Source organism: Salvia miltiorrhiza, chromosome 7 (genome assembly GCF_028751815.1).
Source record: "Salvia miltiorrhiza cultivar Shanhuang (shh) chromosome 7, IMPLAD_Smil_shh, whole genome shotgun sequence".
NCBI lineage: Eukaryota > Viridiplantae > Streptophyta > Magnoliopsida > Lamiales > Lamiaceae > Salvia > Salvia miltiorrhiza.
Genome location: NC_080393.1, coordinates 13597579 through 13624277, shown reverse-complemented (window position 1 = coordinate 13624277; position 26699 = coordinate 13597579). Strand labels below are relative to the sequence as shown.

General features: G+C 38.8%; 6 protein-coding genes and 1 non-coding gene across 8 annotated transcripts; 2 read left to right on the top strand and 5 right to left on the bottom strand.

Moving 5' to 3' along the window:
* The first annotated feature begins 1517 nt into the window (after positions 1-1517).
* Positions 1518-5141, top strand: LOC130993840 (uncharacterized). Its single transcript, XM_057918878.1, has 3 exons — positions 1518-1978; positions 2334-4558; positions 4631-5141. Exons 2-3 carry the CDS (start codon positions 2334-2336, stop codon positions 4968-4970), a joined length of 2565 nt encoding a protein of 854 aa, XP_057774861.1. The 5' UTR covers positions 1518-1978; the 3' UTR covers positions 4971-5141.
* Positions 5142-5706: 565 nt separating this feature from the next.
* Positions 5707-8809, bottom strand: LOC130995327 (uncharacterized). Its single transcript, XM_057920576.1, has 6 exons — positions 8106-8809; positions 7088-8026; positions 6703-6999; positions 6523-6630; positions 6254-6442; positions 5707-6170 (listed from the first exon to the last, which is right to left on the bottom strand). Exons 1-6 carry the CDS (start codon positions 8793-8795, stop codon positions 5736-5738), a joined length of 2658 nt encoding a protein of 885 aa, XP_057776559.1. The 5' UTR covers positions 8796-8809; the 3' UTR covers positions 5707-5735.
* A 2582-nt stretch (positions 8810-11391) lies between these two features.
* LOC130995326 (uncharacterized) lies at positions 11392-15627 on the top strand. Of its 2 annotated transcripts, XM_057920573.1 has the most exons (5): positions 11392-12004; positions 13145-13286; positions 14333-14489; positions 14876-15073; positions 15190-15627. In XM_057920573.1, the coding sequence occupies exons 1-5, from the start codon at positions 11503-11505 to the stop codon at positions 15193-15195; spliced, it is 1005 nt and encodes a 334-aa protein (XP_057776556.1). In that variant the 5' UTR covers positions 11392-11502; the 3' UTR covers positions 15196-15627. The 2 variants fall into 2 exon arrangements, with proteins under 2 accessions (XP_057776556.1, XP_057776558.1); XM_057920575.1 differs by lacking the exon at positions 15190-15627 and having other exon boundaries at positions 11413-12004; positions 14920-15069.
* A 1827-nt stretch (positions 15628-17454) lies between these two features.
* Positions 17455-17982, bottom strand: LOC130993839 (uncharacterized). The gene has a single exon (XM_057918877.1). It carries the CDS (start codon positions 17980-17982, stop codon positions 17455-17457), a length of 528 nt encoding a protein of 175 aa, XP_057774860.1.
* A 1285-nt stretch (positions 17983-19267) lies between these two features.
* TRNAP-UGG (transfer RNA proline (anticodon UGG)) lies at positions 19268-19339 on the bottom strand. The gene has a single exon. It is a non-coding gene; the product is annotated as a tRNA-Pro (tRNA).
* A 1534-nt stretch (positions 19340-20873) lies between these two features.
* On the bottom strand, positions 20874-23296 carry LOC130995325 (F-box protein At3g12350). The gene is made up of 2 exons (XM_057920572.1): positions 22157-23296; positions 20874-21525 (listed from the first exon to the last, which is right to left on the bottom strand). Exons 1-2 carry the CDS (start codon positions 23018-23020, stop codon positions 21052-21054), a joined length of 1338 nt encoding a protein of 445 aa, XP_057776555.1. The 5' UTR covers positions 23021-23296; the 3' UTR covers positions 20874-21051.
* Positions 23297-24416: 1120 nt separating this feature from the next.
* On the bottom strand, positions 24417-26614 carry LOC130995324 (exocyst complex component EXO70I-like). Its single transcript, XM_057920571.1, has one exon. The coding sequence runs from the start codon at positions 26483-26485 to the stop codon at positions 24575-24577; it is 1911 nt and encodes a 636-aa protein (XP_057776554.1). The 5' UTR covers positions 26486-26614; the 3' UTR covers positions 24417-24574.
* Positions 26615-26699: the final 85 nt, after the last annotated feature.

Sequence of the window (26699 nt, the reverse complement as noted above, 5' to 3'; positions counted from 1 at the left end):
CACATGAGGTACAAGGTAAGGGTTGGGATGCGGGTCAGATCCGTTTCACTTATAAAACTGAGTGTATTCAAGATTTGTGAAAAAATTAAAATCATAATCAAATGGGTTTATCTATTGTATCATATAATTAATTGAGTCTATTTACTTTAAGGGTTAATTGCCCATAAAATATTAAACTTTAATCCAATTCTGGTTTTGCACACAAACTTTGAATTGCGGCGTGATAATTATTAAACTTTTGATTTTATCTCATTTTGCTACTAATCCAAATTCCGGCCAAATACCAAGCTAATATATAATATGGTGTGCCAATTTTGACGTGACGTATTTATTCTTGCGTGGCAATTGGTTGGCAAAATAATATTTTTTATTTAATTTCTTAACAATAAAAAAAGAACACAAAGTAAATAACTCAAATTGTCAATAATTTAATATATCAAATCAGATAATAGTATTTTTTTAGTTGAATTAATTAACTGAATAAATTCAATAATAGTAAGGGGATTCTTCGAATTTAGGTGTGTCAGCCAAAAAATATTTTAATTATCAATAACCTAATATAAAAAAAATTATTTAGTTAAGTAATAAAGTTTATTAAATTTTTATTATCTAAAGATTATTTTTTATATATATAAACTAGTGTTAATAGGGGAATCTACCCACTTCAATAATATGTCTTGCAAAACTACCCACTTTCAAAGTCAAAGACCGAAAAGCAAGTTTGATGGTGATGGGTTGCTTGGTTTTTTGTGTAAAAGTTGATGATGATGGAAATTGTGTAAGAGTTGTGTAAGAAAACAGTTAAAATTGGTACAAAATGTGAGAAAACGTCACTTTCATGCATTATAAGATTAAATAGATTTGCAAATTTTGAATAAATTAGGGGACGTTTGTGTGTTACAAACATTAATACGAAGGCCAAAAAAATCACGAACATGTCAATTCTTAAGATTTTTTTTTTTGAAACCATTAAACTATGTATCCGCCAGTAATTCGTAGCCGGCCGAAGTAGCCGCTGAAGTTTGTGACCGGCGGCTACTATTCAACGGCTACTAATTACTGGCGGATACTTGTGTTATTCGCTTCAAAAAAAATACTTTGTTCATAATTAGCATGATTGTGAATTTTTATCCTTCGTGATTTTTTATTGTTACATATGCACCGTTATTTTTAGATTTTTATTTAATTTTACAAGGGGAAATATGAGAGATAGTGAAATATGTACAGTACAAGAAGTACACATGGATGGGAAATATGAGAGATAGTGAATCTGCCAAAATTTGGATTATAGTGGGGGTAATAACACTCACTTTATGCATGATTTGACTACACAAAAAATAATAGACTTGCACATAAAATAATAAGAAATTATATACCAATTATTTGGAAATTCATATATTCGGTAATGAAATAATATTATATAGCCAAAAAGTAAAGTATCCGCCATTAAATTATTTGATTTATCAGTAGCCGCTAACAAAAAATATATGGCGGCTACTGAACTTTTTGTACGATTTTCTGGCGGATACTTGGTCTGTTAGGCAGAAAATAATATTTTATGTCAAATTATGTATAATTTTTAATTTTTCAGCTTGTTATGAATGTTTAAATATAACATACGCATTCCCCTTTTGTATTTGTTGCGATTTTTTACTTTTAATTTTTTAGTAAAAAATTAAAAGTACATACTGAGAAGGTGACTCTGCAAAAAATTTGGTTGTAGTGGGGCATTAATGCTAATTTTATGCATGCGTGAGGTGACATGCAATAATAGATTGAAGCCGTATTGAATGAACACTGCACTTCACGTGAACTTTTTGTAAGGAATCAAGTTTAGTCCTTATAAGGCTGCATTTGTGAATGACCAAAACACAAATTGAAATACTCACCTTGAATTTCATAAATTCAGGCATACCCTAAAGATTTGAGTGGTTTTGTGCGAGAGGAGGCAATTTGTGTTGAATTTCAGCCCGAAAAGGTGATTCTCCTGTATTGTTTGTATAAATTATAGTTTGCATGTTTAATCGTACGTTGTTTTTAACGTTGAGAGCATGTTTTACGTTATTTTAATGAATTTCTTTATTATCTGAAATTTAAAAGCATGTTAGGGAAATATTAAACTTTTTTTTAATATAATTGAATGTTTTGAACCCAAAAAATAAAGTATCCGCCAGAATATCATTAGAAAACGATAATAGCCGCCGACCCTACAAGGTCAGCGGCTACTGGTGTCGGATAATGATTTACTGGCGGATACTTCATTTTTCGAGCTTATTGTGATGTTTTGAACTTTTTAAACGTATTTTAATACTGTATTTTATGTGGTTTTATAGATGGAATTCGTGAGATACATATATGTGAGATACAACGGAGTCGTCGATGGTATACACTATGTTGGCGGGGCTACGGAGGTCCTTCCCCTCTTAAATGAAACAGTTGCGAGCCTGATATACAGCATCAACAATGTGCTGACAATGCATTCGTTGAGCCCGAACTATCAATTGTATTATTTGGCGACCAATCGATTTGGAAGGGAGACGAAATGCGTAATAAGTGACGACGATGATGTGCAAGGCTTGTTGGAAACTGCCGAATATCCCATGGTGTACGTTGAGCACAACAACGACCCGGTCGAAGAAGCGTACATCCCTACTTTTGATTTTGGCCAGGCTTCGGGATACGGAGATGATGAAGCACAATCTAGTCAGTATGAGACGTCGTATCATGCTCGCGAGAGCGCGCCTCCAACACAGTACTTTTCATGGGATGGGCAACTGTTGGACGAATCCGCATGGAATCTGAATGAAATGTGCGGGAGATTCAACCAGGTGCGGACGGATGACGATTCTGATGAAGAAGCCGTACAACCTGAAGACGAAGCCGAAGAACCTGATGACGATTCTGATGAAGAAGACGAAGAATACGATCCAACGAACGAGTCGGGCACAGATTCTGCCGCCTCTGAGGATTTATTAGACGATGATCTGATAGAGTTCACGGCGACCGAGCGAGCAGGTTGGATCCGACAAAGTAGAACCCGTCACGGAAATCCGACGGACTCGACCGGTGAACTATCTAATTGGATAGTTCCGTTGATTCCAGTGGACGCCACGACTTCGCTCGTTGCTCGCGAGAGTGAGCTGTCCAGAGTTGCTGATTTGGGGAAGAACTCTTTTTACAACAGTAAAGAAGAATTGGTCCTTGCTGTTGGCTTCTGGAATATGAAGCAAGGGGCTGAGGCAAAAGTTGTACGCTCAGATCAGGGACGCCTCTATTACAAGTGCAAGCACTCTGATAAGTGCAAGTTCGATGTGCGTGCATCTTGTCACGGCGGAGGGATGTGGGGAGTGCATAAGTTTAAAGAGCACTCTTGCGAAGGGGAGTTGGGCATTTTGAAACGAATAAAGGCACATTCGAATGTGGTTGCAGCTTATGTGGAAAAAAGAATACGCGATGACGGAGAGGTCATTAAGCCGAAATCTATTATGTCGGAGTTGTTACGTGAATTTGGCGTCAGAATCAAATATGATGTCGCGCTGCGTGCAAGAAATCTCAGCTTAGAGAAGATATACGGTCGAATTGATGATTCGTTCCTTCTTCTGCCCAAATATTTGTATGCCCTAACTCAAGCGAATCCAGGCACCGTGATGGATTTCGAAGTAGACGAAAACAACCGGTTCAAACATCTGTTTCTTGCTCTTGCGGCTTCCATCACACCTTTCTTCTTTTCGCTTCGGCCAGTGATTGTGGTCGACGGCACACACTTGAAGGGGAAGAACAATGGCATTTTGTTCGTCGCCGTGACAAAAGACGCAAACGAGCAAGTTTTTCCGTTGGCATTTGGTGTCGGGCCGATCGAGAATGATGAGTCATGGAAGTGGTTCCTCTCAAATGTGAGACAAACTTTTGGTCAGCCCGACAACTTACTAGTTGTCTCTGATGCGCATGTCTCCATTGCTAATGCTGTGAAGAGCGAGTTACCAAATGCTACTCACGGTCTTTGCTACTACCACTTGCAGAACAAAATTAAGGGCTACGGGCAAGCTGTTGTTGAGCTTTTCCGCCAGGCTGCATACGCCTACACGGACTCAGAATTTTCACGTGCAATGTCGGCTATGGCTCAATTGAAGCCGGCGGCGTACGGGAAGTTGATGCGCGTAGGCCCTGAGAAGTGGGCACGATCACAAAGTCCGGTGACCCGTTATAGTTTTCTTACATCTAATGCTGCCGAGGCTTTGAATGCCCGTTTGTTGTGGGCCAGACGCCTTCCTATATGCTCCATGCTGGAGGCAATCAGGATGGTTCTGGAGCAGTGGTTCAATGACAGACTTGCGTCTGCGGAAGAGAACGATGACCTTCTTACTCCAGAGGCAAAACAGAAGATAAGTGCGGAGATCTCAAAGAGTCGTCGCTACACTGCGAAGAGGACCTCCGAGAGAAAATACAGGGTTCGTGCTGGTGATCGTCGCTTCATGGTTGACCTTCAAGCGAAGAGCTGTGAATGCAATGAATTCGACCTGGACGGCATGCCGTGTTCTCATGCGATCGCAGCCATTACGTATGCTAAATCTATTTTATTATAAAATTATAGTTATTAGATGCCTACTAAATATTAGCTTTCTTTTCGCAGTGAGGCGAAAGAGCCAGTGGAAGATTACGTGGAAGCTTACTACTTGCGGAGTTCACTGGTTCAAACATACTCCGGAGCAGTAAATCACTTGCCTCCCTTAGAGCACTGGGAAATTCCGTTTGAAGTTGCATCTGATATTGTTTTGCCAAACCTTTCTCGGCGACAAGCTGGTCGACCAAGAGAATCTAGAATTCCTTCAGCTGGTGAGAGGCCGACTCAAAGGACCACAACAGCGGATGCATCAAGTAGTCTGGGAAAACGAGCACCCAAAACCTGTGGTCTATGTGGCTCGCCTGGCCACACACGTAGAGCATGCAAGGGTACGGGCTGGGAGCAGTAGCTTAATTACCTTTTATATTAAATTTTGATGGATATTGTTGTTGGGAGTATTGGATACTGATTGAATATTCAGTAGAGCTAGTTCATTCCAGTAAGTGATGTTCTGAAGTTGGGAGTATTGGATACTGATTGAATAAATTTCGAAGCGGTTTCATTTGCATAATATCGATGAACTAGCAAACACCATGGAATGCTCACTATCCGCCAGTAATTAATGGTTTATCACTAGTAGCCGCCCAACAATAAACATCAGCGGCTACTGGCCGCGGATATGTATTTACTGGCGGATAGAATGATAATTAGCGGTTTTTTGATGTTTTAGAAGCTATTGTGTTGCCTGATTTGAAATATTTGAAGCAGAAAACACACGCCTTTAGTAATGACCAACATGGACATGTCTTAACAATTATGAGTTGAAATTATGAATGAGACTTTGGAGAAGTGAACAATGTTTTATATAAAAGTTTAGTTAATAGCATAAAACACCCAAAGTATGCTTTTTTATGCATTAAACTATCAAATAAGACGTTTAGCCCAAGTAGCCGCCAGAAATTAATTACCCGCCGTGATTAGCCGCTGAAATGTTTTCAAGCGGCTACTGCTTGCGGATAATTATTTACTGGCGGCTAGTTTCATTAATCATCTTATTTCATAATTTTATCTAGGATGCAAGTGGAAAATCATAGAAAAATACTCAAAAAGATACTGCAACCTCTAATCAAAACGTCATTTGCATAATTATCATTTAAATGTACAAATACATAAGCTATTTCGGTGCGGGGATGCAAAACTCGTAGATGCTACTGCCTATCTTGCGCCTATAGTCGGCGGCGTGCCCATTGCCCCACGCAAGGCTCGGCGAGCCTGATATCAGACGCTCCACATACATGCACGCAAAAACACCGGAGCTGCATTGATCTGGCTGCTGAAACTGCTCATTCTCGTCGGCATATTGGATTTTCAACCTTCGCCATTGGAGGTTTTCCAACGGGTTGTCGACAATCGTGGTCCTTGCGAACCACTGGGACACTTCAAGCATCTTACCCAACAGGCACTGCAGCGGATATAGGGCGGCGATCACATCGAAGCGCGGCTGCGGCATGGTCTTGAACAACTGCGAATCGAAGATGTCGCAAACTCCACTCAGCAAATCCACTCGGCATGTAATGTAACGTCCACACACATGTATAGGCAAAATGAGCTGCACGCGCAAATGCAATTGGTGAAGAGGAAATAAAAAATGAACTACTCCAACATATTGATACTGTAGATATATATGTGTACCGTTGTGGCATTCATCCAATCGCCATGAGTCGAAGATACCCCCTGCCCATGCACCATATACATCTTCTTGGCATGCGGTTGCCACGTAGCAAAAACTCCGTCGGAATATATAAACCGCCCTTCTGCCTTCGCGGGAAACATTTCCCGCCACGCTGACTTCAACTGCGTGAATTCATCATCGAAATATTTCTGCAGCAATTAAACATTATATTAAAAGCATATTTGATTATAATTCTGTATCCAATAATAATATTTAATTAAATGCTTACGAATAACTCTGTATCCAATACGATGGTGGTCCTCGCATCAACACCGTCTATCAAGTCATCACCCCTCATCAACCTCGATCTCATCGTCATCATGTAGCAATCAACAGCCTGCACGTACTTAAATGTTAGTAACAAGTGACCAGACGTTCATGATAACAACTGATTCATAAATTAACCAACATTGGACGAGAGGTCCCTCCTCGTGTTTTGCATAGTGGTCCAAAAGCTCCACGGGAGAGGGTGTTCGCTCTCTGCCACCGACATCGTCCGGTAGTTGCCACGGTTGCCAGCTTTCATCATACAGTCAAACCCGTCAACATACTGTGAGTCGACGGGTCTCGGCACGGCGCTGTGCACGTATGGTGATCGAAGTGCAGCCGACGGGTTCCGTTCTCGGCGACTTCTGCGTGGAGCCTCCGGTGCACAAATACTGAGGGGAACAGCAGCTACTGCCTCAGAAACTGCCTCAGAAACTCCCTATAATTCACATAAAACAACGCAAGTTAAACAATGTTGACATAATTTAAATTAAATGACTTGTAAATTTAATGCAACGACAACATACCCCTCTAAACTGCTTCCAATACTCGTGCATCTCATCTTGAGTCAGGATCGGAGCCGAAGAACGGGCCGGCTCAAAAGGGTATGCTGAACTCGTGCCCGGCTCAGCCCACGAGTAGCGTGGCCCGCCATAAGAACTGGACGCCTCGAATGTGGGCATGTGGTGGACACCCATGTGCGGAGTCTGCACATGCCCAAAACTAGTCGGGCCACCAAACGGATCATGCTGCCACTGCGGGGTGTGCATGGCATCACCAGTAGTCTGTCCCACCTCTCGTGCAGGAGACTCATGTGCAGGGGATTGGTGATGCGATGGGGCCTCTGAGGATGTAGGCTGCGCCGGATCGGAGTCGGGCTCGGGCTGGGGCTCGCGTCTCCTGTCAGAGTGAGATCGTGGAGCAGGTCTGGGCACGTGAACATCAGTGCTATGCGAGCATCGGCAACGCATAGCATCGAACTTGTCCTCGAAATATCTCTTAATCCTCCTGAACAGGCTGTCCTCCACGGTCCTCGCTACCCGTTCCTCACTCTGGCGCATCATGTGCTGCATGCGCTGCCAATCCTCCTCGCTCCACTGTGAAGGTGCAGGAGCATCCTCGTGCCTAGGCCTCGGGGCTCTGTGACTGTGAGACCTTCGACCAGAATCAACGGGGTGATCGCCCCCAATGCTCTGATCGTGATGGCTGCTGCTCGATGAGGTGTCCACTATTTGTCCCCTCGGGCGCTTGCCAGTATCCTGTCTCATACTGCGACGCCGAGGTTGATGCTCAGGAGCATCCTCGTTGTGGTCCCCACCAGTGTAGCGCTGCCGAGGCTGCCTATGACCAAAGACTGCCGGCTCTGGTACTCGAACCCCTATCCCGGCATTGACGCCTGCCACCGATAGCCAGTAAGATGTCTTGGCCTCGTACTCATCGGGGACCATCTCCCATATCCCGTTCTCCTAGAAACAAAAAAATGTAGTCAAACATTAATATTCATAAACTAAAATAATATTAACAAATAAACAACTAAATTATTACCGGAGACTCAAAATAACTCTGTAACCCATCCAACTTGGTCTTCACGAACGTCCACCTCCGAAATCTAGGGTAAACCCCCGCATTGCATATGGCTATGGCTGGGCCCAAATAGGGAATTTTCTCAAGACCCCAAATGAATAGGGCCCAAGAAGGACCGTAGAAGTGATACTTTTTACAATCCTTTTTGATTGTGCTGTGCTTCAACCTGTAGTTCAAGCTTCTATACGCGCACGATCCCCAAGGAAATCTGGAAAAGGTCGGCAAATCATCCACCAGCTTCCAAGTCCAGGACTGCACGGGTCGGCGCACGTCCACTCCTAATACAAATGCGTGTAGCACCAACAAGTGGGCCACACGGAGGTACAACCCGCCGTCGGTGTCAACCACTGGATTGACGGTGTCGAAATATATATCCGCCAGCTCCCGCACTGACACCGGTTGAGAGCGGCAAAATTGTCTAAATGTATGAGCCCGACTCAGATCGTGCTCAGCCTCGGGGTCAAAAGGATCATCCCCAAAGGACAATCCTGTCACGAGAGCGAAATCTCTCGGAGTAAACTCAACGTTCCTCCCGTTGATGTAGAAGCAGATCTCATCATCCTCATCGTCTCTCGTGATCTTAAGATGACGAGAGACAATATGGTGCAATGCAGCATTGCACTTCTGGCCCGGCTGCCAATCCAACATCATCCCAAAGCACCCACGCCTGAACGTATTCTCCAGTGCAAAACCGCCAATTTCGTTTAGTCTCGAGACTACTGTCGATAGGTAAGTAATATTGTTGTACGTACTGATCTCAACTGCCACACGATTGATTTGCTCGCGCCTCGAATAAGGGACCTATTCAATACAAAAAATAACTCAATTTACAAAGCATAATGAATTAACAAACATCAACTAATAATAATGCATAATTAACTATTAAATTACTAGAAACATAAATAAAAAAATATAGAACCACAATAAACAAGTATCCGCCAGTAATTAATTTTTTTAAGAAGTAGCCGCCTGGTGTTTTCAAACCCGGCGGCTACTTCTTAAAAAGATTAATTACTGGCGGATATTAGGTAATTATGGTTCTATATGTTTTTATTAGTATGTTATAAATTTTTAAATTCTGAATAACCAAAAAAACGTTATTATTTTATGCGTAATACAGTAAAATTAACCTAATGATCTAAATAGACGATTAAATATATCTAAATATGCTTCAACTAAATAAAAATTCTAACAACACTGAAACTATACTCAAACTTGTAACAGCACTCAACTACACTATATCTAACATATACGAAACATATAAATAAATCTAACAAATACTATATCTAAATCAAAATTCAATACTATACAAAACATATGAAAATTCGAAACATATAAATTGTAACATACAAACATATAAATTCTAACATAATGATTCTAACATAAAAATTCACCCATATACAAAACATATAAAAATTCGAAACATACAAAACATATACTTACTTAAAAATATACAAAATTCGAAACATATACAAAACATATAGATTCTTAACATATAAATATATCTAACATATACAAAACAAATAACAAGTATACTTACTTGGTTTGAAGAAGAAGCCATGGCGTGAATTGTGTAAAATATTGTGTAAATGGGCTGATTTTTTCCTTCTCTCAAGTGGAGTGCGGCTGATTTGAAGAAGAGGAACCAAAACAATGGATTTTTTCCTCCAGCGGCTGATTTTTTCCTTCTCTCAAGTGCGCGGCTGCTTCTCTACTTCTTAACCCTAATTTAACATAAAATATTGTGTAAATGGGCCCTACCCAATTTATCTCTCTTATCAAAGCTTCAATTTTTTCAAACAAATCCCACAAAAGCCGTGCCCGCTCAATTCTAGCCGCCCGTGACTTAATTTGCTGCAAAGCCTATAGATTCCCACCCTATAAAGCTTCACCCTTGCCGGTTGAATTGTCCAATCACAATTAAATTAGCTTTAGCTCTTCAAAATTGAAAAAAATACAACAACCATTAATTGGAACGATAATAAATAAAATTTATATATATTGTGATATAAAAAGCAGTAATAAATGACATGGTACTATTATCCGCCAGTAAAAAGTATCCGCTAGAAGTAGCCGCTTAGGGTTTCTTTCACGCGGCTAATTCTAGAGGATACGAATTACTGGCGGATAATTATATGGTAGGCTCTCTAGTATTTTACTGTTTCATAATATATGATTATATATTATTTTTATCCAACATTTTCTATTATTTTATGCGTTAGGCTATATTAATTCCTGTTAAATAAAATAAAATAAAAAATTCGAGACTTATTACACCACTATAATCCAAATTTGTCTAAATAGAAGCCTATTATGTATTTCTACTTCATAGAATATATTTTAAAAAAAGAAATACAAAATTAAGGTAAGTTTGTGTATAATAAAACAGTAATACGAGGATGAAAAAAATTGTACTTTAAGTATATTTGGAAACAAAAAAAAATTATGAACCTAATGTATACATTATCCGCCAGTAAAACATAGCCGCTAGCATTAGCCGCCGGGTTTTCATCCTCGTATTACTGTTTTATTATACACAAACTTACCTTCATTATTTTCAAACTTAGGGCATTATACGTCAATCATCTTACAATAATTGCACATTTATCTGGTTTTGTGCATTTTTAACTACCTATCTTACACATTTTCTTACACAATTGTACTTGTGTAAGAAAAGTGTAAGAACTTTTACAAAAAACCAAGCAACCCATCACCATCAAGTGTACTTTTCGGCTTTGACTTTCAAAGTGGGTAGTTTTGCAAGACATTTTATTGATGTGGGTAGATTTAATTCCAACCCTATAAACTATATATATTTATACTATTTGAATGACTTCTATTTTATATATTGGAGTAATCAGTTGTGTAATAGTGAATTAGAAAAAAATTAATTTAAACTCGAGAATTAAAAAAATACTATTATTTGATTTGATATATTAAGTTATTGACAATTTTGGTTATTTGCTTTGTGTTCATTTTTTATTAATAAAAAATTAACAATAAATACGTCACGTCAAATATTGGCACATCATATTAGCCTGATATTTGACCGGAATTTGAATTAGTAGTAAAAACAGATAAAATCTAAAATTTAGTAATTTTCACGCTATAGTTCAAAGTTTTTGTGCAAAATCAGAATTGAACGAAAGTTCAGTATTTTATGGGCAATTAATCCTTACTTTAATTTCTTTTTAATTTTTTTTAATAGAGTGGATTCATTTTTAATTAAACCCTTCCTAATATTTGTGTTCAAAAGCAGGAAGTTCAAATTTGTGACGAAGATATTTTACTCTTCCGCAGCTCTAATCTGAACTGCCCTTAAAAATTCCCAGCCGCCGTGCCGTGACTGCGCTCCGCCATGAGCCACCGCAAACCGCTCAAAACTCTGCTCCCCACCGAACCATTCGAACTCGAATCCGGTCTCTGCCTCATCCCCCGAGTCAGACTCAACCTAACAATTCACCGCGCAGACAAATCCGTATCCCTAATCGACGAGTGGAAGCTCAAGCGCTCTTTAATCGATTATCTCAAAACGTCACACTCAATTTCTGTTCCTGAAGAAGACATCAAAGTTTTGAAGTACAGGGACATGAAGAAACGGAAGCGTGAAGACCCTGTGGCGCGTGGGAGCTTGTTCGTGTTGGATTTTGAGTTTCTGTCGAAGAAATTGAAGTTTATCGGTGAGGATGAAGTGGAGCGAGAGTTTCTGGAATGGAGGAAGGGGATAGTGACGGAGATGGATGGAATGGAGTTGAATTTGGAGGGGGTGAAGTTCAAGCTGAGTGTTGAGGTGCCGAAAGGTGATGATTTTGAAGGGATGCGGAAGGAGTGGGAGGAGATCGCGGCGTTTGGATCGAGAGGTATGCTGATTCCTTCGTCATTCTTTATGTTGGCTTGCTTGTTCTGTTTGAATTTTCAGCATAAATGCGTGAGATGCTTTGCTCTAAATGGAGTTGATTTAATAATGATATTAGTAATGTATGTGGATGAAGAATGTGAGAATTAAAGAGGAAGCTTATGAACATTTCTTTTGCGAGTTGATGAGAAGTGGAAGATGGCATGGCAGAGCATACGGTATAGAAGTTGATTGGATATGATTGGAAACATCAATTCTTCATTATGTTTGTTGATTTTTTAGGGCATCCCGTCTTTTTTTCTTGTATAGAACAGGTTATGAATAGGTTGGTACCGCTTAAGATATCAGAAGTCAAAGAAAATTTTACATTTATAGCACTGTGATTTTAGATGTTGGGCAGTGGGGATAAAAAAAATGTGCGGCTGCTCGACTTGGACAGGGTTGATTTTGATCATCAGCAACTAAGTGATTACCATTTTTACTGTCTTTAATTGAATTTGATGAAATCTTCAGCCAGAATCTTGTCTTGTGGTGATTTGCATGTCGCACATTCTGGAGAAAACTATTTGTTTTGAGAGTCTTTGTATATTACAATTGAGAATTTCATGGATAATTTGTTAAAGCCATAGTGATTCTCTTTAAAGTTTAACGTTTCAATCTCACACTTGAAACATTACTGTTCAAAAAATTGCACGAAATTGCACCCTGGCCATATAATTTGATTAGAGTTACATTGTGTCACTTGTCAAATGGAGTGGGTTAGGAGCTTCTTTTCTCAATTAACACCGAGGCCTTTCTGCTGAAACTTCAGATACTCATATTACTATAATACTATCTCTACGGGAAATAACCTTCTCCTTTAGAAATCCTCTATAATGTTTCACAGATTAGCCGTCTTACACCTAATGATTTTGATGGGAATCCATAAATTTCGTCCCAATCTCATTTGTGGGAAACAGTTCTTTTGGTTTATGCAGGATTTCTCAGTCTAGCTTACAGATATTTATTTCTATGATGATAAGTTGCTTCTGAGTTTTTACGTACCGAGATGAATATTTCTTTAGCTTTTACAGGGAAGATTTTAGACCATTTCCTTTCTTTTAGCACAAATGCGAGATGGCCATTAATCTTAACATGCATGTAGGATATTCAAGGAGCGATAAGCAGCAGCCTGATACAATTATATTGAGAGGTGTGCCTTCTAGGTGGTTTGCTGAGCCTCGGGTTTCATCCAAACCCTCGATGCTAGTTACTCATACAATTTTTTCAGCCCTTGGAAAGATAAGGTGTGTTCTTTATTAGCTTTTAGTGCATTTCATGGCTGTGACATTGATGATCAAATTGCTAACAAAAGGATTCAGAGGTTAACTGTTGTGCATTTTTGTCATTGATTCATAAAATGCTACTTTGAATATTTTTGTGCACAAATCTGGAACATGTATTTTATATTTCTCTTCTACAATACGCGGAAACTGAATGACTTACAGGAACAGTTATAATTTTTTGTTGAACGTTCTCATACATGATTGAGACCAGCATCTAGGTCCTGCATATGGTATAAAATGTCAAAGGGTTCAGCAGTTAATAGAAAAGATTAAAAACCAAAATAGGAGCTCAGCTCCTCAGCCAGACAGATACCTTATCTCTATAGGAAATCTGGCTAGGTGTAGATAACACCCTACTGTGGTGCTGGCATAGGATCTAGGACTAACTTTCGTGGGGATGAAGTGGAGCATGATCAACATATTTCGATTCCTGGTCCTCATATCCCCCCCCCCCCCTTCCCATTTTTGGATTCATTAGAGATTGCCATTAAAAAGGGCTTTAGAAATTTTACTTGCTGTTGAAATGAAAAGTTATTTTGATCTCTAGTTATTGGTATACCGTCTATGTGCTCTGGACATGTATAATAGACGGTGCACACTATATCTGTGTCAATATATGTTATACCTTTGTTTTTCCTATGATCAAGCTGTAAAAGGGTTTACTCAAGTTTCTCTGTGAAAAAAGCTGGTCAAATTATATGTTATTTGGAGTCATCTATTGTAATTACAAGGTTTTCTCAGAGAAGTAACTGGCCACATAAAATTTATGTGCAAAGGTATTACTTTCATGGTAAACAAGTGGGATCTTTTTTCATTTGGTCCAAAGAAGTATGATTTTTCTGGGGTTCCATTGCATTTTAGAATGTGTGTGTGTGTGTGTGTGTGTGTGTGTGTGTGTGTTTGGGAGGGGTGGGGGTTGGGTTCTCCAGAACCCATATTTCTGTTAATGCTCTTGCAGTACATTTGTTTTCTCATGGTTGCACCTATAAATTCTTCTTCCCCTTTAGGAATCTTGATGTTGGTGAGGACAACACAGGTGAAGATGGGGATGAAGACACTGGGAACCTAATTTCAGGTCTTCATTGCAAGATTGTAGTTCAGTTTGAAGGTCACAAGGACTTCTGTAATGCCTTGAAGGTTTTATGCGGCCGCTCCTTAAATAAGGTAGACAGCATTATGCCCTTTTTGGAGTCATCATCTTTTACTGATGCTTTATACTTGTTTTATTTACTTTTTACCAAACCATTATTTGATCTTTTCATCCCCATTGTTATATACTCTTGCAGTTGTAGGTCTGAACAGATTTGGCTGACTTTGAGATAGACTTGGTTGCCAAAATCATTGTTGAAATCTTGTTATGCTTGTCTTTTCTTTTTTAATTTAGATGCTGTCTTGTGTGAACTGCTGCAATCTTGGTCTTAGCATATCTTACTTATTGGCTGTACGTGTATAGTACAACAAATCAACACATAGGTTTTGCTGCCAAAATCTGCATTGCATTTTATTTGTGGCATGGAATAAGTACAGCAAAAAAATTGTTATTAATGCAGCAAGGATCACGCTTGAGAGCTGATTATGATGTCACTTGGGACAGAGATGGTTTCTTTCGAAATGGTAGAAGCCGAGCTGAACAAGGTAAAAGATGGACTCCGGCAACTGTTGCTGGAAGTTATAGAAGTGAAGGTTCTGGATGGCAGTCGCAAGTGTCTCGACTTAGCCCTGAGGATGCACGCAGGAAACGGTTCAGGGTAAATCTTCTTTGTTTATACCTTAGAATCCACAAATGCTCACGTTCATCTTCTTATTTCGTGCCTTGTTTTTGAATTTCTGAGGAGGGAGTGATGACAATTCTTTCAAATTGCAGGATTGAAGAAAGTCTGAATGTCGCACAAGATTGGCCATGGTCCATGGATAATCAGAAAAAGGTTGGCCCTACTACTATTGAAGTCTTGCTTTCTTTCAAGATCTGAGGTAATGTATCTCAGTCTACGAGCACATTGCAATTCTTTTCTTTTGGCGCGACGGGTATCATCCTTTGCACTGTGAAGCTGTATGAACGATGCATGCTTCAAGCAACACTGTCGAAAACAATTACATGTATTCTGACCTGATAGCATCAAGCAAAGAGATTGATGAAGGACATGTACACTAAAACATGTGTATTCAGCTTAGTTGACTACGATGGAATGAAATTGATCTACGAATTTGGTTCATGTATATTGTGATCGTTGATTAATGTAGACAGAAAAGAAACGTTAGAACCATTAAATATTTGATTCTGAAGAAATGCAGACATTTTCTAGTTGTGTGTTTTCTGTTTAATTCGTTTCTTCGAAAGTTGGAGAAGGCAGGACGCAATTATAGGTTTCAAGAGTTTAGTGAAATTGATGGACTACAAGAAAGTGGTGCCTTGATGAGGATGGCTTTCTCTTGTTTTCAGTGTTTACCTGGCTTAAGTTATTCTATAATTTTTTTCACGGGTAAATATCAATTTAAATCTTAAATTACTTTTGCATTTGAATTATATCCTGATCTATTATTATTATTATTATTATTTTTTTTTTCTGACTTCAAAAAATTGACATGGCTTGTTGAATAATACATTGTATTTAAAATTATTCTTTTTATAACTTACATGACACAAAACGCCAGAAAAAATGATCGTAGAAGAGCTTTTTTATATATGATTGTAAATTTGTAATGGAAGTGTGCCGCCGGATGGAGAAGGCGACAGTAGTGATTGCTGTCATGATTTTATCTAAGTGACCCTTAAAACAATATAGTCCCTCCGTCTCTGAAACATCTTCATTTATTTCTATTTTCGTTCGTCCCAAAAATATCTTCCTAGTTCATTTTTGAAAACAATTCCATTAACTATTACTCTTACAATTATCACATACTTTTACTAATTGCAATAAATGGACCCAACATTTTTCATTTTAATTGATCCATTAGTCAATATCATCACTTTATATATATATAAAATTAGGGGGTCTCATTGGAGCGGCCCCATATATATATATATATATATATATATATATATATATATATATATAGGGGGCCGCTCCAATGAGACCCCCTAATTTTAGTGAGATTTAGGGCACGATCTGGTGCGTTTATTTTATCAATCCTATGGCTGATATTGTATCTGGAGGGTGATTTTTTTTCGCAGGGTTCGAATCCTGGAGGGAGCATAATATTTTAAATTTTGTTATTCATCAGTATATACTGCATTGTTCATTAGATATACGTTTTGTTCATTAGTATTATATGTCTTATTCATTGTACTCATGTTACACGAAAAATAGGGGGTCTCACTGGAGCGCGCTCATATATATATATATATATATATATATATATATATATTCTAATTGTGGGACTCTTTCTCCACTCATTAGATACACAACTAACTTTTATTAAAATTTGTGTTGCCTTTCCTTGAAGATGTTTCAGTGACGAAGGGAGTGAAAACCACCAATATAAATCTTAATCATAATTAATTAAACTATAAATCTAACATAAATTCCTAATTCAACAAATTTAAATACACCAATATTTATATATAAAAGAAAAAATACACCAATATTATACTATATTCTAAAACGCTTCGTATAATACTTCTAAAAAAACGCTTGGTATGATTAGGAAAAATGAATTTTGATCGAGAATGGATGTATAAATGTGTTGCAAACGAAAGTCTTACCAAAGAGTTTGTGGAGGAAGTTGAAATCTTTGTTCTTTATGCATGTTCTCAATAAGTTTCATGAATATACCAATGATCAAGTGCCCCTACACTAAATGCAACAATAAAATTGTGTGACTTCAATTTGCAATGGATTTATTCCTGAAAATGAGATTTGGGTTCCGCCAGTGCATTCACAACAAAAGATGGAAGATGTTCATTGTAGGTTACGCCAATTTCCCGACCAAGGACGATAGATTTTAAATTAAATAATGACGATGGAAAATTCCCTCTTCTTTTGTAGTGAATTTCATTTTATCAGCATTTGAGAGATTAATCTAAAATGAGAGGTAAACATAAATCTGTCTTTGAATTAACAACACTAACTCATTCTCAAAAGTAGGACTCATAAAAAACTTGAATATATACAAATATTGAAAATTAAAATTAACATTTCCCCACATTTGGAGTATTTTTGTGATGAATTGATGATGATGAGATGAGAGGAAACAAATACCACATAACAGTGGCGCACAGAATGGCGAAGGATCTTCCATATATCGCTACCAACACCAAAACCAACACAATCATCACACCAATACACAACCAGCTGCTTTCATGCCATCTCATCTTCATCATCACCACCTCCTCTTCTTCTGTTTCATCACCTATTTCTTCATCCGAGTTATTGCTGGGACCAAGTTTGAGGTTGTTCTTCACTCTCACAACGATTGGCCTTACATGCTTGAAGCTGTCGGAATAGATGAATCGCACAAAAGATATGTTCTCTGCCCCAATCTGCCTGTAAATCTGCTGCTTCTCTTCCTCAACATCACCTAAAAGCTTGTGGAATTTGTCCAACCCGCCCTCTGCATAAGGGTTTCTCTTCCTGCTGTCTTTGCCTATCAATCTGCTTCTTTTCCAAGTCGACTGTCGGCTAAGGCTTCTTCTGCCGCAGATGAACATGTAAAACATTGATGGCTTCGTACTTACAACTTATTTTCCTTGTTTTGGGATGACAATATCCATACAATTCAACTATACACGCATATTGACATATAGTATAATTTTCTAGCTGGGAATGAAAGAACGATGAAGTTTTGTGGAAGCTTCATACATCATGTTTTGGATTTGCAGAGGTTGACTTGTTGGGGGATGGAGAGAGACTTATGGAAATAGAATTGTGTGCTCCTTAGTTGCTTGTCACTCAAGGTTTCAATATGTGATTTGTTTAATCTCTCGATTTGTCTAGTTATGTAATACTAATTCAGTTTTGACGGTTTCTAAGTTTTTTTTTATTTTAATATATAAAAAAGATTTTTTTTTGATAAAAAAATATATAAAAAAGAATTGATTAGAACGTTTAGTTTTTTGAATGTGATGAAAAATGAAGAGTACGAGATGTTTAATTTGTTTTTTAAATAGACCTCTGACAATGCCATATGTTCTTAAACGCGGTTTTAGATGATAGACATATATATAGCAATTTGAATTTTTCGTGGGCACAAAGAATTTCTCAACAATGAAGAAAATTGAATATCGAATTAATTATGCCCAAAGAATTTCTCAACAATTCGATATTGAATATGGAATTAATATCGAAAATTGAATATAATTCTTAGTATTATAATAAATTTTATTTTTATAAAAAATATTTTTAAAATAATAGATATAAGTATGGAATATAGTGGCACACATGAGATTGTGAGGCACGAATTTCTTCCCCCTACAATATGGTGAAGAGGTTAATTTTTTTTTAAATCCCACCTATAGATAATACAAATTTTACGGTCAACTTGTGCCCAATAAAACACTATGAACATGAATCAATTAATTTTGTTTTTTTATTCACAGTAAAAGAAATAGTAATAAAACATTATGAACATGAATAGTTAACTACATATCTAGATTATGAAGGGAGTATAGAGGTTAATTTTTTTTAAATCTCACCTATAGACAATACAAATTTTACGGTCAACTAAATGACGTCACTTGTGCCCAATAAAACACTATGAACATGAACCAATTAATTTTGTTTTTTTATTCACAGTAAAAGAAATAGTAATAAAACACTACGAACATTAATAGTTAACTACATATCTAGATTATGAAGGGAGTATTGAACGCAAAAAAGTTAACTACATATCTAGATTATGAAGGGAGTATTGAACGCAAAAAAAAATATATGAAGGGAGTATTGAACGCAAAAAAGTTAACTACATATCTAGATTATGAAGGGAGTATTGAACGCAAAAAAAAAGGGGCATTCCGAGAATCGAACTCGGGACCTCTCGCACCCAAAGCGAGAATCATACCACTAGACCAAATGCCCATTTCTGTTAACTTAACTATGTAATTTTATATATTCCGTACAAGAACAGAGTGTACCACAAAGCTGGTTTTAAGGTTTCTCTTTTGGATTTAGTTATTTATCTTGGTGGATGAAAGTATTGATTATCTGCACATTCTTGCCTTCACATAAAGATGTTGAGATCCGGCTACCTCTAACATGCCATCAATACTGACTAATGATTTGAGTAAAAGCATTCAAAAAAAGCTATTGACGTCTAAAAACATAAATTTTATAACTCGTTGTAAAAACACAAATCTGAATTCGAGAGTACAACTCGTTGGAGGGAGTGCCTCACTTGGATCACCTCTTCCAAACAACAGGAAGCCTCTTTCAAGGTAATACAAACATTATCTTACACCCACTTTAATTAGCCCTAAAATATTTACATTAGATTACTGCGTTTACTTTGATGGATAAATTTAGCCATGGAAAAGAATGTATAACAAAAATTTATGTATTTAAATGTCTCATTTCTTTCCCAACATTTGACAAAAATATTTTTCCTTCCTTATTTTCACTTCAAGGGTGGATAATATTATTCCTCTATTTTTGGTGTGATAATATTATCCACCCTTGAAGTGAAAATAAGGAAGGAAAAATGCTCTTGTGTCAAATCTATATAATATATAAAAGAGGAGTTTTCTCCCTTCATTTTTTCCCACCATTTTTTCTCTCTCTTCTCCCATCAAATTTTTCATTATTTTTCATCTCTTTTTTCTTTTACAATTTTAATACTTTTTTAAATAATATCAAATTTAATTTATGAAGAAATATTTAATAAGCATCTTATATTTAAGTTTATAACAAAATATTTAATATGGTATAAAAATTATTAAAAATAAATTTAAAACAAATAAGTTCCTAAAATTTTAAAATATTCTATTTTCTTTCTCTTTGTTAAAATTTTACAATTCTTTTATTTTTGTCTGTGTATGAAAATATTTATTAATATGAAAAAATTGATGGAAGAAGAAAGAGAAAAAATGGAGGGAAAAAACTAATCAGTAAAAAGTAATTAAAAATTTCAAAAACCCTTTCAAGACCAATAGAAAATTTGAAAGAAAAATATCTAAATATTTTGGTGGAAATTTTAAATAGATAATAATAATCATTAGATAAAAAGGTTTTGTCAAGTTCTTGGTCATTCATTTGATACGCCTCCAATTATAAGATGATTTCATTTTTATTTTAAGGCTACAATCTTCATTCTAAATATAATATTTTAAAATATAATTTTTTTGTTATCACCAACTATAAGATGATTTTTTCATGCTACTATATTCACATACTATAATATTCTAAAATATAATTTTATTTTACTATTTTAATTAAATAAGCACGGGAGTAATACTAGTGTTTGAAAAGAAAGGAGACATTTCAACACATAATGCAGCCTTAATCAAGAACGACTTGGACAGTAACTACCCATTTCATATTTCTGTGCACCAAATTCTCTGAATCTCTTAAAAACTAAAGCAATTTAAAGTTCACATATCCTATACATTGATAGATGTATACAGATGGAACGATTTAATAAATAATTGAATGATGATAAGCAATTCAACAACCTGATCGAGTACACTAATGTACAAAGGAATTCCTAAGAAGGAAGGAAACCCCCGTATTCTATTTAACTAACTCATAGGAAATTATCCTACTATTTATTTGTTTTAGCTGAAATGGAGGTCTCATCAACCATTGCTAGGTTCGACTGTATCAAGAAGGTGACCATTTACGGCAATATGCTTGAGGTCAATAATGTAATTGTCTCGTAGGAAACCAAACCCGAATGTGCCGTTTCTGTACTGCCAGATCCTCCCTTCGACCCGCCTAGGATTTACTGTAGTCCCGACTAAGTCTGGAATAACCAAGTCATAGCTTGAGTTGATGTAAAGCATGTGAGAGACAACTCCATTATCTGAAGCTGAAATATGATCATGGCTTTCATCTGCTTCTGCTGCTGGCCTAAGATGCGACCGGCAATGGTATATGTCGTCCTCTTCAGGAGAAAGAGGAGACTCGAAGAATGTCAAACTTGAGGTCCAGAATATTGGGGCATGATAAGTCAGAGGTCTATAGGAATCCCCGACCTTCCTGCAAGCTATACCCCCAACATCATCGTAGCTCACTAGATAGAAATCCAAGCTCATGTCATCACAAATACCCTGCACCAACAGGTGGGAGGAGAGAAACCATCAACTAGCCTTACCTCACTACATATAGATACCACATAATGAAAGTTATAATATGTTGATCAAGGCGAGCACCGTTCAGGTTCATGGTTTGAGGCAAATCATGTATCAGATCAAATTAGCCAATACTAAACTGGAGTAATCTACATATTTCTAGTATCAGATGATCAAAGAATGGCACAATGTGCACAAGAATTCAAAAATAAATTAATTGCATATATCAGAACAAGTACACATCTAATCATCTAATCTAGTCGTGCTACTTTAGAAATCAGTACAAATGCATATAATGCTGTTTTTGCATATTAAGCACATGGATCACTTCTAACTCAACATATTTGATTCAGGCTTTACTTTATATCGCTCATTTTTGGTTCAACCTTCACTTTACCATCAGATAAGCTAAAGAAAGATGCATATAATGCTAAATGCATACCACACATCACTTCATCAAGCACTAACTTTGCCTAATTCAACAGACCAAAACGCAACCATCAGACATATCACAAAGAAGCTCACAAGGATTTGACCCAAAAAAACAAATAGTAACTATATAGTCTAGCTTCACCATCAAGCCCAGTAGCAAGAAATAATCAGAGAATACCTTCCATAGGCCCTGCAATGGGCGGGAAGGTTTGGGTGAGCAATTGACAATCTTGACAAAATGCTCAGGGTCCCACTTCCTCATCCTCCCCTGCTTCTGCTTCTCCTTCTCCCTCCTCCTCTGCCGCCTCGACGATCCATTGCCGCCGGGGCTCGTCCTATTCGCCAGACACTGATAAATCTCTGTCATCAGCCTGTCAGGCGGCGACCCATAAACGTTATCACACTCTTCACCTCTCAAATCCGGCGAGCTCGGATCCGTTGCAGAACCATTGGTACTGACCCCCAAATTCTCCTCCACCACCACATGGCAATCCCCAATGAAATTCACATTCACCTGAATCAACTCACTCTCCACAACCCCCGATTCCGCCATCAAATCCTCCGCAGTCAGCTCCGCCTTCCCGTCCGGATCCAGGTAGTTAATCATCTCCCCACTCGGCGCAATGCTCATCCATAAATAGGGCTTCTTGATCACTCCGTACCCCCTGTTCTTCGACGGCGAAACCCTAGAACCGGTGATGTAGAAAGGTCCCCACTCGAAGAACACGAGCGGCGGCGCCGATGCAGCGGCGTCGCCGCAGCGGCGCCAGAAGCCGATGAGGGTGTCGTACTCGTGGAGGACGCGGTAGAGGTGCTTGTAGGAGATCTTGCCGCCGCCCCATTTGTTGATTAGGGTTTTGGACCCCCATCGGCGGTGGCAGAGGGAGAACCAGAGGCGCTGGTCGTGGCGGTAGAGGGCGTCGAAACGCTTGCAGGTGCAGGCGAACGCCGCTAGGTCGGCGGGGCGGAGGAACGACAGCACGCAGAGCTGCACGTCGTCCGGGAAATCGCCGAACGACAATGGAATCAATGTTTCAATCATGATAAAAAATAAAAGTAAAAATCAAAATTCTTTCTTTTTTTTTTTTTCCACAAGTGAGTGCAACGATTCTTGAATCTCGGATAAGAGATTGAAATTGTAGGAATATAGATGATTTTGATTGGACGAAGAATGTGGAAGAAGCGAAAATGGTGGAGTTTATGAAAGTTGTTTTTCCGTCTGCAGAAATCTGGAAATGGGGGGCTCTCAGCTGAAAGGGGTACTACTGTATTTTCACATCAAGCTGGAAATGATCTCCGCGGAACCTATGGCAGAATATTACTACTAAATTCCTTCTCAGTTTTTAGAATTTAATTTTTCTTTTTTCTTTTCTTTTCCAAATTAAATTTTCGAAATTACTCGATTTGCCAAGTTTTCGAGGATTCATAAATTAGCGTCTGATGTACCAATGTAATAGGGTGCACTTTAAATGAATTATCACCCATATAAGCGTGTCATGATTTATGAGATACAGGGTGCACTTTAAAATTTTCTAAATTATTTATATATATATATATATTTTAAAAATATTTATTATTTTACTCCATGATTCACAACCAATTTTATGGATTAATTGTGAATTTTAGCTTTAAAACTCAAATTTATAATTACGGCTATTTCTAATTGAGAATTGATAGTTTCATTTATTGATTCTTATGGAAAATGCATATTCTTGTCCAAATAATGTGATTGCTTTCGATCATGTTAATTGTATATACTACTATATGTTATTGTGGCATTAGGTCATATAAGTTTTTCAAAGTTAAAATTATAGTAGAAAATATACATGAAGTTGTCGATATGTTGCAATAAATATTGAATAATTAATTTTATGTGTTGAAAAAAGTGTCTTAAAAAATCTTAAAACAAATTAATGATAATATTTGACTTTATGAGCAAAAAAGTTAGTAAAAAGTCATTTTGTGCATTGTTATTATTTTGCTTTAGATTGAATCTTATTTTCATCAAGACCAACGGTATTAACATAGCAATGCCAAGAATATGTAGCATTATACAGAAAGGTAATCACAATCACAGGAGAATAGGGAGTATCAGAGGATCTCCACCCATCGAGCTCCTTGAGGGGCTCTTAAGTGATTCCCTCCTTTTGAGCTATTGGGCTCCGCAGCGCATAGGGGATCGCTGGCACCGGACTTACACTGGTCAGCTGAGTCTCATTGGTGGTGATCTTAGTAAAGTAACATGTTACATGAAGATCTAGTGAATTTACTTTTACACTACATTTTCACGATAAATTCATACATATTCATCTGTTCGTAATTTATATTTAAAAAAAATTGTAGCATAACATTTTCCCATATCAATAATAATATTAAGTTATGATATATACATTAAGTAGATGTCGATATATATATACATTAATGAAGCATTATGGAAATATAGCAAGATACCTCATAATATGGATGAAATCCAAAAAATCGTCCCGCACAATAACTTATAGTTCAAACTAGAGCACATTATAAATCCGAATACAATATATTATATTGGTAAAAAGATGCAGGTAGCCAGCAACATTAATTAAACTTGAGAAATTAATTAATCATGAGCATCAAAGTGAGATATGGATCGCCTTTTCCGGTGAGTATGGTCAGCACCCTCAAAAATCTGCCTCAACGATGACTCAATCGATTCCGGCGGGCGGCAACCCAGCAAAACCGAGGAATTCGCTTCGTAAAACTCCGTGTAGGCCGGCATGACCAGCCTTAGAGTGGCGTCCTTGATTTGCTCCCTCAAATCGGCATCATAAACAATGTTGTAGCTGCTCCTGTGCTTCTCGCACATCTCATCGAATCCACTCATAAACTCCTCCATCTTCGCCTCCTTGCCCTCCAGCAACCTCACCAGACTCCCCCACGCCTGCTTCTGGTATAGATAAGCCGACTCCTCCGCCGCATTCCTGTACCTCTTCTTCATGTACGCCTCTCCCACCAGCTTCCCCAGCTCCGTGTTCCGACTTCTCATGTATATATACCAGTACGTGTTCATCGCGAAGATCTGCGCCACCACTTTGTCCCTGTACCTCGATTTCTTCCACTCGATGTTCCTCTGCATCGCCTCCATCACCTTCGCCACTGCATCTCTCAGCAGATCCCCATCGTTTTCCACCGCGTCGCCTATCCACATCTGCTGCGTTCTGAGCACCTGCGCCATGGGCGCGCTGTAGCTCTGGACGGCCAGGTTCTTGAGGTAGTTGACGGCGTAGCGCACGAGTTTGGGCACGGAGCCGTCTTGCGGCGGAGGCTGGCCGTCTTGGTTGCCCTCGATCTGCAACCCCAGCTCCCAGAACACTCTGGTGGAGGCGTGGACGAGGAGCTTCTCGAGCTCCCTGAAGCGGGCGCAGATGTCTGCCCCGGCGTCGCCGTGGAACACCTGGTTGAAATCCGGCTTGAGGGTTTCGAGGGAGTCGAACATGTCGAGGAGCTTGAAGAGCTTCTGCGGGGCCTTGTCGCTCCTGGCGACGCCCTCGCCGAAGCGGAAGAAGACGGCCATGATCTTGTCGGCGATCTTGATGAAGCACTCCGGCCAGATGATGCCGTCCATGATGCTCCCCAGGACTTGCTCGCAGAGGCGCTTCTCCCACACCAGGACTTGCTTCACCGCCACCTCCAAGTGCTGTATCCATAGAGATATCGCGCTTTCTAGACTCTCCCATTCCATTGACTCGATTTCTTCTGGCCTGTATGTTTTCAGGTACTCTGGGTTCAGTCGCATTAGTGCTTTTGCTGCTCTTCTGTACCGCACCTTCACAAACATATCAATGCATATATCCAAGCAATCATTTGCACCCAAGGTGTGAGAGATGTTGGCGAGAAGCTGAATCTCCAAGGCATGAGCGTCGGTGTCGGCGTCGGTCAGGTTGAGCAGCAAAGCCTCGTACTCATCCTGCAAATTCAACAAGGCTTCATCGAGCAGCCCATCAAACCTCATGGAATCCACCTCGGCCTCGCACAGCGCCTTGAGCGTGACGAGCGTCTCGCTCAAGCGCGCCGTGGTGTAGAGATCGGCGGCCTTGGTCCTGCTGAGGAACTCCACCACCTCCTGAAGCTTCTGGATGGCCGGCTCGCTCTCCTGCCCGATCGAGCTGATGGCCGCCTTCAGCTGGTCCACGCACTCCACGTACTCCATCAGCTTCCTCGGATTCTTCTCCATCTCCAGGAGGCGGCGCTGCAGCGACTCGGCGGCGCTAAAGCTGTCGAGGAGGGCCAGGGCCGGGGAGATGGCGCGGTTGATTCTTGTGTCGAGAGCCTTGTTCGCTATGGATAGAGACTGCAGAGGAGCGACTCTCTTTGACGACGTGTTTAGGCTGTCTTGCATGCTTTGGAACTTGTTGTGTATCTTCTTGTAGGTAGCGTCTATGTTGAGGGAGTGTTTGATGATGTCTTTCAGATCGGAGCATGCTGTTTGCAGCTTCCTCACTACTTCCTCGTCTTCGTTTCGGACCTCCATTGGAAGTGTGTGTTGTTTCCTGTGTTTCGTAAATATATTTAATCGCTTTTCATTTTATTATCTTAATTATGTTAGCAATTAATTGTATATTGGAGCATATATGGAAGAGGACGAGAAGGCGTTTTCCACAAGCATAGATTTTCGATGCAAACCATGGAACAAATGGCATTTGAGAATGGGAATACGACAATCGATGAATTCGGAGTCTCACAGC